Source organism: Anopheles moucheti, chromosome 2 (assembly GCF_943734755.1).
Source record: "Anopheles moucheti chromosome 2, idAnoMoucSN_F20_07, whole genome shotgun sequence".
NCBI lineage: Eukaryota > Metazoa > Arthropoda > Insecta > Diptera > Culicidae > Anopheles > Anopheles moucheti.
In genome coordinates, this window is record NC_069140.1 from 41,166,849 (window position 1) to 41,182,488 (window position 15,640).

At 43.5% G+C, this 15,640-nt stretch overlaps 1 protein-coding gene across 1 annotated transcript in view; it reads left to right on the forward strand.

The window, feature by feature from the left end:
- The window catches only part of LOC128302094 (GAS2-like protein pickled eggs), a 33,568-nt gene that overhangs the window by 1,183 nt on the left and 16,745 nt on the right, over positions 1–15,640 (forward strand). The window contains exon 2 of the mRNA XM_053038824.1: positions 10,921–11,338. Within this exon, the coding sequence (XP_052894784.1) occupies positions 11,165–11,338 (174 nt within the window). The 5' untranslated portion in view covers positions 10,921–11,164. The remainder of the gene's footprint in view (positions 1–10,920; positions 11,339–15,640) is intronic.

The following is a 15,640-nucleotide window of genomic DNA, read 5'->3' on the forward strand; positions in this document are numbered from 1 at the left end:
TCATGTTAGTTTATTTACTCTCAACATCCTTTGGAAAGCTGAGATATAAAGTTCTACGTAGGTTTAATACATCTATTCGTCTTCTTTTCACCCTAGAACTGCCAGTATTTTTACTTTTCTTTATTGGTCGATACTTAGGGGTGTCAATTTTATAAATTCTGGATAATGTGTTAATGTTTTCCGGACGTTGCATCATCTAATTGAAGTTAACCGCAGTTCAATAGTACTTCAGAAATTAAAGATGTTGGAAGAAAGTTAATAGTTCAAGTGTCGAGAAAAAAAGAGAAAAGAATGAATGAAGAAAAACGAAGGAGTAAAATTAAAGGAAAACTCTTATTATATCAAAAATTATTATATCTAAATTATTGTTTTGATTACAATATTTCGTTTTATTACTTCATTACTTCATTTCCATAAAGTAATGAAGAAATCATAGAGTAAGATTGAACGAACAAACTTTGTCGTTGAGTTACTTTGCTCTATTGTTTTAGTGTTAGTTTCCTTTCCTCTCTATCGTCGTCTGCTAAACCCATTTCATATTTTGCTCGTTTGAGCAATAATTCAATGGCGTAAAACGTGACCAAACTACACTTCGATTATTTAGTTTTTTTCTTATTAATTCTTCTTCCTTTTTTAACGACCACTTTCTTTCGTTCTTGGATGGGGTTTTTTTTCTAGCGCAGCCATTTTTTTTCTTTTGATGCGTGTGTTCTGGGGTGGTGCAGGTTCGTTAGAATGCGTAACCTTCTACCAATGACCAATGAGCAATGAAAGCTACATCTACAGACAGAAAAACGATTTAATCAGTAACGCTGTGTGCAATTATTTCGAAAACCCTGTAATGCCCATTTATGGTCAAAATGGAATAGATGAAGCATGCGGGATTAAAATCGAGCCGTTCAGAGTAAACCCAGTACAGAAGTGTGCTGTGGCAGTACAAAACGATGCTCATCGATCATCGCACATCACACTGTCTGTTTGCGAGCGTGTCAGTTCCTTCGGGAAGCATAAAAACATCCACCAGCAAAACGAACGGAAAGCGTCTCCGTCTAGACAGGAAGAAGAAATAAAATCAATATGACGGGTCTTCGAAGCGGATCGAATAAAGCCCGGCCACCCACTAGCACACTTTGAACTTTGGCCAGACTCGGAAAGGGTTTGCCACTAACGTCACCGCAACGCACCGTCGTACAGCCTGACCACCGGGGTTGGATTGTAAAACCCCTTTTCAAATGCTTCCTTTCGTTTTTCGTGCGCCCGCGTGTGTCACGTCGCACATTATGGTTGCACCTTTTGGGCCACTTAATGGTCGTCGATGCAATCAGCGGTGGCGCTGTTATCATACGCTCGCTCGCCTACCCTGCTCACTCACGGCCAACCGAAGCCAGATGTCGAAACAAATCAAACACCCCCCGGGGGGGGCGGGGTGTACCAATTCGCCTGGTCCCTTCCCTTTGCGCTGCGACCGCCCGTTTGTTCGTTTGTAAAGCTGCGTCCCGATACCGGACTGATAGCGTAGAGATGTTGTGGTGCTGTGCCAGTTCCGTGGCTCGCGCGTAATTTACAGGGCCCGTTCAATGTGAGTGAGTGTTGATTGTGTCACCAAGCAGGGTTGGGGGTGATGGTGGTTGAAGGGTTGCGTGGATGAGGGGCGACCACTACCCTAATGCTTTTGCCCACCGCGTGACACGAACGGAAAAGGCCCCCGTGAGTAATGTGCGATTTATGATAATTTTGCTTTCGTTTCACTCAGTTCACTCAGTTGCTTGCTGAGCTTGGAGAATGCGCTCATTGATTAGAAAACTGCAACTGCAGCGCTTGGCCCCAAATGGAGTGGTCCACCGTGTGGAAGGAACTTCGAGATAATGTGACCCATACGGAAGATAAACTAAGCCACTTTAGGTCGCTCGTGAACGTGTCAGAATTCCACAAGCGCACGAATCGATCGTACCCGCTACCGTAAATCACAGAAGTTTACTGGCTCCATTAGCATGCTGGACGCTTAAGGCCGAAGAAATGTGCGAGCAGACGCGGTAGGCATATGGAATTATCGTTATTCTGTCGCATGGAGCGCGAAAGATTTTTACACCGTACCATTGCCGTACTGTAACGACATGGTGACGTGTGAATTTTAAAGCCAAAGAGGCGGATTCTCAACGTCCACGTTGGCATGTATGCTTAACCAGTGTCACTGTTTGTATCGACCTTAATACGCACATAATAAGATAGCAAAATATTACATCGAGTTTCATTATTTAGTAAGATTTCGAGGAATGAGAAACCTTTCGAAATATACAAGCTTTTACATCGTTTCTGGATGTACATTTAACATAACGACCAACCTGTTATGAAAAACGGGAAGAGGTAATATTGGACACTAGAAATTCTCACAAAATGGCCGACATTTAAATTAAGAAACACAATTATTTGACAGATAATTTATCATATTTTTGTCTGAAAATCTTGAAGATTGTTTTGCCAAACGTTACAAAATGCTTGAGGCTCTCACTTAATGATCGATACACTGGTTTAATTTATTTTATCAGATATTTCTGCGACCTTCGACGAACTATTGAAATGTTAAGCGTAATAAATGTTTTTTCATGATGCTTTTAAAATGCTTTCTCACTTCATCTTATCATTAGCGACACTAGGCAGGTTATTCCTTGATATTTTAAGGCGACACTTGAAGCACTTACAAGCGTTCACTGACCCAATGGTCCTCACTATCGATCCCATATCGGTTTGCGCGGATTAACGAAACCAAACACGATGTTTATAGGGTTCGATGCTTACTTGCTGAAACTCTCTATCTGGCCTGTTATCTGCTAAAGTTGTGCTATATTTGTTCCATTTTATTATTATTATTTTATACCGTTTGTTCAAACGATTTTTGCAACTTCCGGCTCATGTGCTGAACAAAGATTACGTCTGCACGCAAGCCGAGAACGTGACGTTCGAGGCAGAAAAGAAACAAAAAATGACACTGGAAACGTTTGCCCGAGCAAACACGACGAGATCCATAAAAAGATCTGTGAGAGAGTTGCTCGTCTATTGCATTGCAATGGCGGATGCACCGAACTGCATCATCTCGTACCGCCGACTACCGCGCAAAAGGAAATGCTTTAAGAAACACCAAACAAACAAACAATCATTCCACAACCACAAAAGTCTGTGCCGCCAATGGTGATTGTGATTGTGCTATCTATCTGCGTTTTGATTTTATTTTCCACCCTGCCCAGCTGCATTCTCACATTCCCCCCGCGCTTCTCACTGCCACATTCATTCGTGCGGTTGCTTTCGGTTTCGTTTTTTTTATTGTTGCTTGCTTTGGATTCGCATTTTCACGTTGACTCATTCAACGTTTACTTTGCCCCGGTGTGCGTTGCCGCATGCCGGTGACCTTGATGATGGAATTTTTTAATCAAGCTTCCGCGTATGGGGCGTCGCGGGTATGGTTGCCGTGCGCGGCTTTTAGCATTGGCCGCCGCCGATTGATTGGAGCGGCCGGGGCGCGATGCTTTCAACGCCGGGGCCTGCCGGGGCTATAAAAATACCGGTTCGTTGGTTTTGGTTCCATTTTTTGTTTTGTCCGAACTTCGATTGGCCATTGCAATTGAAAGCGATTGAATCAAAACAGTTTGAGGTTTTTTTTTCGATTACGAAACGCATGGAGGTGTCCTTTTGCCAGGAATCGCACATGATTATGGCTACTGGGGACAACATCCTCAAAATGGATCCACTTGTGAGTTCGCATTGGTTTTATGTTAATTTTAAAATTTAGTCGCACAGTTTAAACCACCCCTCATGTTGAGAAATTGGTGGCTTTCGCTTCTTTAACGTCATCTGCAGCGTCGTTAAGTATTGTGGCATAAAAGTTGCATCCCCAAACAGCGTGTTGTGCAGAAGCTATGCTTTAGTAACGCTTAACAAGCAAACGCAGTCACGCAGGCAGGCAAACAACAAAAATGCACTGACCGTGAAAGAGTTGCCCAAAGCTAAACGGTGGTGGCCAAAGGAATTAATTTCAAGCCTTCATTTTCGCTGGCTTGATCTATGTTGTGTGCCGTTTTACACCTTTGCGCCACGCATTTCGCATGGTTCAGTGCATCCGTCGGGCAATACATTATAGTTGACATGTTGTTTTCCGTTTCTTTTTACCGTTCGTTTTCCGGTTGTGCAATTAGTGCTGTAGTCCTTTCGAAATACGTACAAGGAAGGATGTGTTTTGTGCTTTACCTTCTAGAAGGACATTTCAACGCTTCATTAACTGTCCAACTGTTGGTATGATGCAATGGGTTTAACTTTTATATCAATCAAATGTATGAAAACTAATATTTGACATCATTAAAATGTAGCTAAACGAAAGGGGATTTAATTTGAAGTAATAATAGTTACTTATCTGTTTTAGAACATTAATAACAGTCTACTAATAATGAACTTCTGTTCAGTTTTAGCTTTTGTATTGTATGTGACGGAGTTTTTTTAGGAAGAGCGGTTATTTCCAATAGTTTGCTACATGTGAACTTTATTAATAAAAAGCGAAAAATATTTTTTTGAAGCAGTATGGTGTAAAAGAAAAGTCAAAATTCTGTGCACATTAAGCTGTTATTACAAAAATACAGTAATAAGCATGAGCAAGCAAATAATTATTTGAGGGTATCTAAGTCAGATTCTTTAACAACTAGAGCAATTTTCCCAGTTAGAGCAAGCAGTTCGTAATATGTTTTATATGTCGCATCGGTTTAGTGGACAAACAATAAGAACGGCATAAAATCTTCAGAGAAATCTCCTAATAAATAAATCTTTATGAAGGTGATTGTTTTAGAACTAATCCATCTTCCGAGGTTGAAATATTTTTCTAGAGATACTTCTCAAATAATGAACAACGCACAGCATTAAACAGAATAGATGAAAATGGGAATGTTAAAAAATTTTAGATATATCGTTTAATTCAACTAATTATTGTGAAAAGAAAAGAAAGACATTTATTTTTAAACAAAAACAAAGAACTCAAAATGCATCTCTTCTCACGTTCTCTTTCAAATGGTCTATAAACCACGAACAACAGTACATTACCATCGAACAAGCCCTACTTTGTTACACCTTCTCTTTATCGCCGGCATCATCTAAAAGATACAGCTTCATTTGTCGCTTCGGCAAATTGGCCTCTTGTTAGGCAATGGCTTTCGATCTAGCAATTAGAAGCATAATGAAAACAGCATCACCACCCCCAAACCGCGGTGAAGCAACTGGCCCCCACCATTGATCGTAATCTAATCATCAGCATCATGTTTTCCCATCCATCTTTCCCACATTTCTTCAACGGGTTGCACTCGCCATTCACGCCGCACCATACGGCACGCACTTATCTGACGGTTGAATAACGCCACTAGTGCTGCCGGTGCTGTCCGACGCCCCGAATGCACTCTGTGTCGTGTAATGATGGTCCGCTGGGTTGCGTTTTTTTTTTTTTGGCAACTGGCTTGGGGGCAGTTTCAGTTCCGTGGTCGACCGTGTTTAATTATCAAATTTATGACAGACACAGCCCGTTTCGGTAAGCGACAAAATGGTGCAATGTAAAGCGACAATTGTTCCATCGGCATCGCACGCCCCGTTTTGCAAGACAAGGGGGAGTTTGCTAAATTTCACGCCCTTGTGGTTGCTCAATTTCGGTGAAAAATTAGGAAAAGTTTGTAAGAGAAGAAAACACCACTTTACGCCATTTTTTCCCCATTCAATGGTGGGATTTTTTCTCTTCGCTTCGTTGCTGCGTTGCAAAGTAAAAAAAAAGTTGTGTTTATGATGCGTTTGTCTTGTTAGAACCACCATTTAATGGTACCCCCGTGTAAAGGGCTCGTCGCACGCTAATCTGCCCTTTTACGATTGCTTTGTGCGCGTGGTACTTTCAAGCTTTATGGCTTTTTCCTTGCACGGGAACTAATGCCGCTTATCGTGTGCGCTATGTGTTGCTTACAACCGTGGGACGATTGCGGCAGAATAACGTAATATATTTTTAATGGAAAACTGTGCGGTTTAGTAATACTCATCGATCAAACATGAAATGACGAAGAGTGGGACAATTTGCTGAAATGTCATTATTTATGCGGATTGTTGTTAATAATTTTATTGCAAATTTTTTGCTTTTAGCAACAATTTTAGCTACGTACTCATCCATTTCTAATGAAATATATTTAATGAATTATTTGTGCTGAATGCAATACTCATCTTTCTTTAGTATTAGTATTAGTATTAGCCACTTTTATTTACTGCCACTTTATTTTGTTAATGTTTGTTAGTATTATACCCTTATGTTTTATTATTTTTTTCAAAAAGAGATACACAAGCTCGAAGCTCATTCTGTCCATAACACATTTAGACATATTTTTATAATCAACTGCAAGGAATCAACTGCAATAAATGTGTTGGATGAGTAGATTATGATTATGATAACACGTGATGAAAGTTTCAATCAAATTGGTTTACAGGCTTTAGAGGAATTCTGGGCACCCAATTGCAAATCGTAGTTTGATCAATGATTTTACTCTTTGGGCTGGCATTTCGGGACTCATCGAAGTATCAATTAAAAGGAATATCTCCGAATTAGCAGCTCAAAGGTTTATCGAAGTTATACGGCAAATTGAACATTATCCAGTTATTTATTGTCACTTGATCTTCAGAAAACTTGCGCCTACCATGAACTACCAGCAAATCAATTTTGGATAAACTACGCTAAGCCACACTTCATTGATATTGTTTCGCCATGATATAATAAACAAACCCCAGAGAAAAATCGCCTTGTGTCCGATGAGTGTCCACTTAACGAACTTCGAACCGCGTGCCCAGTCGAACTGCCACCTTGATGAAGCAGTTACCTGCGACAGCACTGCAACCGATCATGTAAAATTAACTCCCAACTGATCACTAACGGCGCTCGGTCATATCGGTTGCGCCCGCAGATTAGCGCAACCTCTCGGGGGCCGTCAAAACATAGCACCACCATCGTACGCACGCCAAAATCCCGCCACTAAAGGTTGGAAGGTTGAGTGACCCCATTTCTAACGTCTCTCTTACTCGCCCGCTCATTAAGCGCGCCAGGTTTTTCGCCAACCACGGATGGAGTCGGTGGAGCCAAGTCATCGGAATGCCATGAACCACCTTCGCGGCGTTGCCGAAATGCGGTCACTTTTCGGGTGCAATGCTGTGTGCGGGGCCCTCGTTGTTTCGATGCGAACAATTTTAGTCTTTTTTTGTTTTGTTTTGTGTTTTTTTTTTTTTTTTTTGCAAACCGCTTCTTTCCACTGCAGTCGGACACGTCAGCGTGTCTGGCATTTTGGTTTGCTGGTGGCTTAACCGGCACGGGACGGGGGATGGTGGGCAACGCTGAAGCTATTACTTATTTCGTCATTTAAATTTCGATGCAGTAAGAATAATCGCATGCCTCCGGAGCTGGTCGGACGGCACGATGGAGTTGCGGTGGGGAAAGCATGCGTGTGCCCGCGGCATGGAATTTGCGGGAGTAACGATACCGCTCGGTAGTCGTCCTGGTAGTGAAACCTCACAACGTCTGCCCACCATCAGCTTCCCAGGTTTGGACCCATTGTTAGGCGTCCGTTTCTCTTCCTACCCGGGGAGAAAAAGGTCTTGGACATCAATCACGGGATCGCTCGGTAGCGGTAGTTATGCTTTATCTTTTACGGCAACCAACAAAAAGACACTCTTCAAAATTCCGCATATTTTCAAAACGTTTGCCAATCGTCTAGCGTCTCACTATGTCCGACACGGTTTTTCGGGGTCGTAGTGGGAGACCACCACCCTAGGACGTTTTCTTTTTATTTTCTTTTATTGCTCTTTTGTGTTAAAGTAGTGTGAAGTTGTAAAACTTCCATAATAGCTCCATGCAGAAAGTGTCAAATAAATATTCACCATGGGAACTGTGCCAAGAGGTGAAAAATTGCTGAATTTTAAAGCGTTTTTTTATGGAGCCTCTATTGTACGATTACATGGAATGCATGAATGGCTAACTTTTATGTGGCAGATTTGTTAAACACCCAACAACAGCACAAAACAGCAGCTCGGGTAAAGAAAGCGAATGAATCAATTTTGGCAAAGTGGTGTTACGCAATATTTTCTCTTCGATTGTATTCGGATGAAGCAAAGCACAATAAATCAAAGTTTATCGCGGAGGCTTGAACGCAGTTGTCCGTCAAAATAGCTAAATATCAATTGGTGGTGCGTTAAAATCGAGGTTTGGAAGGACGTTTGGTTATGTGTCATTCATGTAGTTGGCTGTTGTACAGCATACAGGGGGCTAAATTACCTAAATTTCTGGACATTGAGGACTTCAATACGGTGGAATCTCCAGCTGACAATGTAATATTTATAATTCTCGTAAGGCTGAACTAGTACACCCATAATACACCTAGCAGATCATTGAGCTATACTGCTATACTATACTTACTGAAACTAATGTATAGTAAGCTATACTTACTGAAACTAATGTAACTGAATACATTTCGATTGTGAAAGTTATAAAATTTTGTTTAGTCAAGTTAACAAAGTGGTAATCAGGCATGTAAGGTTCAAAATTAGTAACTGTTTGTCGGGTTGATATTCAATTGTGGTTATGTTGAGCACTGATCTACGAATTACCTAAGTCATTCGGGATGTTGAATCCAGTCAATATGGAGATAAAGTCGACTGTGGTATTATTTGAAGGGTGACTTCTCATCAGCTGGATTTATTTTTGTTTTTCCATTAGGAGGAGATAGTCACTCCATTATACAGAAACACGATTCCAATGATGATTGTTACAAATACGTAAACCGACAGTATTTCTAGTAAACAAACCTGGCACTGATAAAGGATCATCGAAGTTATCTGAAAGAAGTCTGTAACTGTTTGACTAAACTCTTCGTATAGTACTGTAGAAGACACTAAGTGTCAAGACGCCAACGTGTCTTTGAGGTTCTCAAAAAAGAGCTGTTGCAGAATTTTAAGAATTGACATTGAACTCTAACTAGGACATAGGTGATCTTCCTACAATGTAGTCTCGCCCTCTTTGGTGTATTGGTAGCGGCATCAGTCTTCACACGACAGGACCCTATCCAAAAATCCAATTCGGACCAATCTCTTGGTACACAGCACCGACTATCTACCAACGGGTAATTAAAGGCCAAGAAGGCAAGAAATGGCTGGTCTAGAATTCTTGAGGTTGTTGTGTCAATAAAGAAGAAGATATTGGACTCTAATAAGGGTGGATGTAGATCAACTCCCACATTGTAGGGAGGGATAACATTGATCCTGGGAGTTCCGAGAGAAGGATTATCTGACTGTCAAAAGAAATATCTAAATCACAAAACTCTCGTGTCATGCTCAGTGGTCTTTGACGGAAAGAATGCATTGTTTTCCAATTTGACTAACAGAGATTGACTAATTATGGATAAAACTGATCATGATGCCCTCCGGCACTACAGTGCGCGTGCGAATGAAGTTAATTAAATTGTCAAAAACCTACACCGGGCGACCTTTCCATTTGCTTATCAAGCGATTTATTTAAACTAATTGTACATTTCTACCACCGCCTTATTATCGCATTGACGGACCTGTTCGTCCCGACACCGCGCGGTCACCTTCGGAACGATAATCGTACACAGGGCCGCAAACGAGATATGCGTGAACTTGAATTCCGGCACCCGGCATTCTTTCCGGGGGCAAAAATCACTGTACCCTACAAATTGGTTTAAAGCTTCCTTCAACAAATTATTACTCTGTTTTCATTTTGTTTTATGTCACTTTGCGGCCCCTCTCGATTCACCCTGTGTGTCGACTTTTGGGTACCTTTATTCTTTCCCTTTTTCATGCCTCGAGCAGTATCTTATTATCTCAGTCGATTTAACATCTTTTAAGAGGGTAATCACGGGCTTTTTGTTTGTTGCGGCGCAGGGGAAGGTGGTACGGCCGATACCTCTATTAGCGGATCATTTGTTGCCTTTTGCCTGCCCTGCCAAACTGCATATGTTGGACGCATGTTCATCAGTCAGCCGGTGGTTGAAGGTGTATTACACACTCATCTCACCTGGCACTGCACGTAACATAAAACCGACACGAAATCTGAGACGAGCCGGCAAAACATCGAGAATACAAAGCATGGAAAAAACACCAAACCAAAGATCCCTGTCCATTGGCACCTCGGTCATGTAATGTGGGGTTGGTACAAAAACAGTACCCTCGCACGATCGTCATGCCATCGTGGTGGACGTGGCTAGCAGAGAAGAGTGCATCGGGGAATACGTGGCGAGCGGCCCCCGGTGCGGTCACGTTAAACATCGTACTTCCAATTAACCTACCGGCGCTATCGCATTACCGTCATTCATCGTTTTTTATTTCTGTCTGCTGTTTGGGTCGTGCTGTTTCTTCTTCTGGGTTTGGTTTGGTGGCTTCCTTGCATTCGTTCTACCTGGTCTTTCCTCCGTTCTTGACTATCTTTTCACTTTCCTTCATATTTGTTTCCCTTCTTTCATTCCCTGTTGCTTTTCGGCTGTTAAGTTTGCTTGTTTTGGTTGCATTCGTTTTCCTTTTTGATTAGTTTTCATTTTCATTACCCTTATCGTGTTTGATTTTGTTAATAACTCCATTTTATGCAGAGTTTCTAACTTGAGGTGGAAAACGCGAGAGCGAGTTCAAAGGGAAGCGTGTTTAATACATTAACTCGCAGGTTCACACTGCACAACAGCTAATTTTGTATCTACAGACTTCTCCGTTAGGGTTCTTCTCTTGTTCTTTCACATATTTATGGGCAATTAACATTCTGATTAGCTGCCTGTTGTCAATAATGGGGTTTTAGTGTGTTTCTTCCATTTGCACCATTCTTTTTCGATGTGTTAAATTAACTTTCCATTTCACTGTTTTCTTTTTCAGATTTTTACTCCATGAAAATCCAATCGATGCACGAACGTGGAAGGCGCTGCAAAGCCTAAAAGAAGATAGAAGCTTACACTTGTTTCCTAAAGGATTCCGCAAGAATTGTCGAGACATAAACACTAAACCATACACAATAAGCTAGTCAACTAATCAGCTAATTAAGAAAGGAACAGGACGAATTGGAAGCAAAAAAAAAAAAGGTTCAACGATTTACCGAACGTAAAGCAAAACCAGCACCACAATGAACACCGTCCTGCTGGAATCACGGCCATACCGGCCGTTCAAATCGAGCGAAGAGTATCTGTACGCGATGCGCGAAGATTTGGCCGAATGGCTGAACACGATGTATCCGGACCTGCGCATCAATGTGGAAAACTTTATGGACCGTCTGGATACGGGCGTAGCCCTGTGCAAGGTAGGTTTTTGTTTGCCAAACTAAAATATTTAAATTTCGACATACAGACCAGATTACACAAATGATCGTACGATGGTATAACAGTGGTGAAACAAATATTGCGTGCTTTGCTCGGTGGATGAGTTTTAAAATAATTGACACAAATTTTTATTTTTCATTGCGCATACATTTACAACCCCCGATGTGGTTCTTTTTCTTCACTGCCCGTTCACCACCACGGTTGAGTTTTACAATCTTGGCGAAAGTTATAAAATTGCACCGGCACACACTTTGGTAGTGCAATAAATTTTACAATTTATGTACATAATCTTCGGGGTCGACACTGTTTAAGGATGGATCGAGATGAATCGTCCTTGAGAGGGGATACTTTTTGGACGACCGGTTGTTATTTATGTATGAAAACAGGGCATTCCTTGCTGTTTGATTTGTTGTTGAACTATGCTAATTTTATCAGACCCCGAGGTAACAGCAAGTGGGGTTCAATAAAATATTTAAATTATCACACTTAATGAACCTACTACTAAGTAAACAATAAAATAGGCATCAGAAATATTTACTACACAAACAGCAAGCGGTGGAAACTTTCCGATTTCAACCCTTGCGCGAGCGTGTCCCGAATAAAACAATTGATCACCACCCTACGCGTGTTAGCGTGATCACTAACCTTGCCTCAATTAATTGTCCACCCCGTCGTAGGCAAGATGGAACTCCGCGCGCCCCATGCACATGCGCTTATGCATACTTTCACGGCCCGCTATTGCTTTGGCAGCTAATGGTGGTGGGTTTTGGAATCGTCTCATTTATGGAATGCATTCTTCCCTTCACCCGATGCACTTGTTCGTCCACTCCTCTATTGGTGGATAACCGTTTGGAATTTATCACGCAGCACAATCCATTCCGAAAGCTGTCACCATTAGTAGCCGGCAACCGTTGGCATCTTCCGGAGTGTTGTCGATTGTTGAAAGTTCTGATTGCTTAAATTAAAACGCTGCATTTGTTGCTGTTGCTGTGTCCTCCCTTCCCCAGCACTCATTAACACCAATTAACTTGAAGACGATTTTGCTTCACCCGGCAACGGGAGGTTGCTTTCCCCCTTGCGAACGCTTCAAAACAAATGTCTCAAACGCGCTCAGACTAACTGCATCGGTTCTGTCTGTCCCGCGACCCAAAGATATTCCATCGCATTCCTCAAATCCGTGCGCCCACTCTCGCACGACACTGGGGAACGATTTGTAGTAAGTATTGTTCCAATTTTCTGTCCACATGTGTCGTCGGCAGTCTGGAATTGCAAGAGAATTCGATGGAAGCAAGCAAGAATAAACTGGTTTTTACCATAACGTTCAGGTTGAATTGTTTTTAAACACTACAAATCGACATTTTGTTTGAACTTCGCGCTTGGATCCCGATTATGGATATCGTTTTGGAAGAACTCGTTGCCGATAGCTACACAGACACCCAAAAGTACTTCGCCCACCGAAAAACTTTCAGCGCAAATTCTATCTTCACTATCAATGCGCAGTTTTTTCGCACCGGCAACGGTTTACTTCCGAACATGCTTCCGGAGTTGGTTTCGTGCCGGCGAACTCTTGTCGCCTTTACGTGCGAGCCCCGGCAGCCTTATTAGAATCGCACGTCAAGGTTTTCTCGTCCCTTTTTGTTGCGCGTGAGCCAGGTACGTTGATCTCTCCGCGTACAGCCGGTGCGGAAGAATCTCCACCGAACGGGTGTTGCGTTCTGGCGCCGCATATCACCCGGAGACCTTGTCGCCTTGTTGGTGTACGCAGAAGGTCAACTCGCGAAGATATTGCCACTAGACGTCGCAGCCGTACGGGACGCTGGCGCTGGATAAGGAAATTGCTACTCGAACTTGCTGCCGCGAACTCGAACACATGCTGCGATGGGGAGGAGGACCATCCACGACCCTGATCTGCAGATGATGACGACCTGCGCTCGCACTTACGCTGACAACCACGCGGCCGCTAGGCAGGCGACAACGACGACGACCTGTTGAATCATGCTGGGGCACCGATTGCTACTCGCCCGATCGGATCGACGTGCCGAAACGCACGAGCTGTGCTCCTTATTTGGCGGGAATCGTTCCGCTTTTTGTTTTGTGTTTGTTTGCTGTGGGGTGATTCTGCGATGATGTTGTGCTTTCCGCACAAACTTCACCGCAACTATGCTCGGCAGCCAAAAAAAGAATGACTCCGTGCCGATGCGACACACATCAAACGCCACCACGCATGAAAATAGGAAATTGCGCATGCTGGGGGTAGGTTTCTAGCCGAATTGTGGACTCGCGCAGGTGGGGGGTGGGGTGTATTGCTCTAAATACGTCGTCACGCTGACGGGCCAGAACCAGAACCACCGTGCGCGAGTGCCTGCAAAGTGTAAAAGGGCGAAAGTGTTCGTCGTTCCGCGGTAGAACGGATCGTGGCGTAAATAGAATCCCCCATTATTGCACGCCGCACTTGGTGGTGCAATCCACCCCGATGGTTGGGAGGATCGTCGGCACGGACGGTACCACCCGCTGCTGCCAGTTAAGATGCGTTAGGATGCGGAAGTGTGCCGATTTGATGCGTGTACGGACGTACCTTTTAGGGGGTTTTGGATGACACCGCAGCGGTAGAGCAGTTAGAGACACCACGATCGAACGACCAAGATTGAAAGAATGGTCACCACCATCGTTGGGTGGTAGACGACGATGGGCGGACGATGCTGGGAACTCCCTAAAAATAGTCCCCCGAAATTGTAGCACTAGCGCGCGAGGGTCTTCACATCATCTAACGCTAACGGCCCTTCCGCCGTGTAGCGCTCTGTCTAGTTTGAAAACCGGTGGAGGAGAAGCGCAGCATTGCATTCTGATGCTCTTGGCGGTGCCGCCGGATTTAATGGCAAGTTGTTTCATTTTGTTTTCAAAACGACCACGGCCCGGCCACTTCGTTCCCCTCAGCCCGGTATGCCCACTGGGGGAGGGGAAGGATTACTGGTGCGACCTCCGGTGTGAAATAACGATGGGCGATGGGAATGAAAATTTATTTAGAACAACTGGCCCAACATAGAACCACGCACAACACCAGCATTAAGCCACCAGCATTACTGGGCAGAAGGAGTGTTCAGCTGCTTCAAAGGCCAACTAGCCCGGATTAAATCCACGCACACACACACACGCAAACCAGCTCGAAACGGATGCTGGGCGTGCAACGGGTTCTTGGGAGGTTTCACTTTCCATATGCACCCAGAGCCCCCCGTACTACACACACTCTGCACCCGAGATATGCTACACTGGTGCCACAATACGTACCACGTTTTGGTCGTCTTTCCACACAACTGCGTCAAACCAACGGCAAAATGCTAGTTCCCGCGAACGGGTGGAATAAATTGGGTTTGTCGGTTGATGGTTGATTTTTTAGAAGGGGTTGTGTTTGAATTGGCTGCAATTGAACGCTTTATGAGCTCGAGAATGCGCCGGCTCCGAGTGGGTGAGATGGGCCGGCGGAAAATGGCTTAAATAATCGCTTATCATCGACCCAGTAGGACGGAATGCAGCTGTGGCAGCTCTGTGATTGTTGGTGGTGGTTGGTAGCGATGTGAAGTATCACACCCGCCGTCGCTGGGCTAAGATTCGGAAGGGATTTACCCGAGGCTTGCTATTTATATAGCGCTCAAGAACTCGCGGAGCGTCGTGATATGTTTTTTCAATTTTGAAAGTAAATGTCAGTTCTTTTAACAATGTTAAAGACATTTAATTAAAATGAAAAGTGTGTCTAATATTATTAAAATTATGTTAAAACGAATGGTATCAGCAAGACAGTTCACTGTTGCTCTTTTCTGTCTTCGTCTCTAAAGTATATCACTCTTAATGTCACTGGAATCGGATAGAGTACTTCTAATTCTTCAGAGCTCTGCGACAAATGAGACTCCACCTTCGGAACTTTAGCATCAATACAACACTCTTGTTTTGTCTCTGACATTCTGATATCTGGCCAGGCGTGTATCAGTCTCGCGGGTTAACTCTTCCTTGTCTGTCCACCATCAGTACGGTCCATTTATCAATCAAAACTTGCACGCCATTTTTGGGCCCCAACGAGGCCGCTCGGTTCCGCGGTGTTTGCCAGTATTTGTTTTCTGTTCACCCACTCACCCGAGGTTATTGGTGATTGGGTGGCTTCGCACATGCAACACGAGTTCCTTGAACTTTCGGGCCACTGGCAAAACAGCGCACCAACCTAACCAGACCTAATGGGTTTGCAGGACCAGACGTACGGTGGTCTTCAGCTACCAACAGTACAATAAAATTGT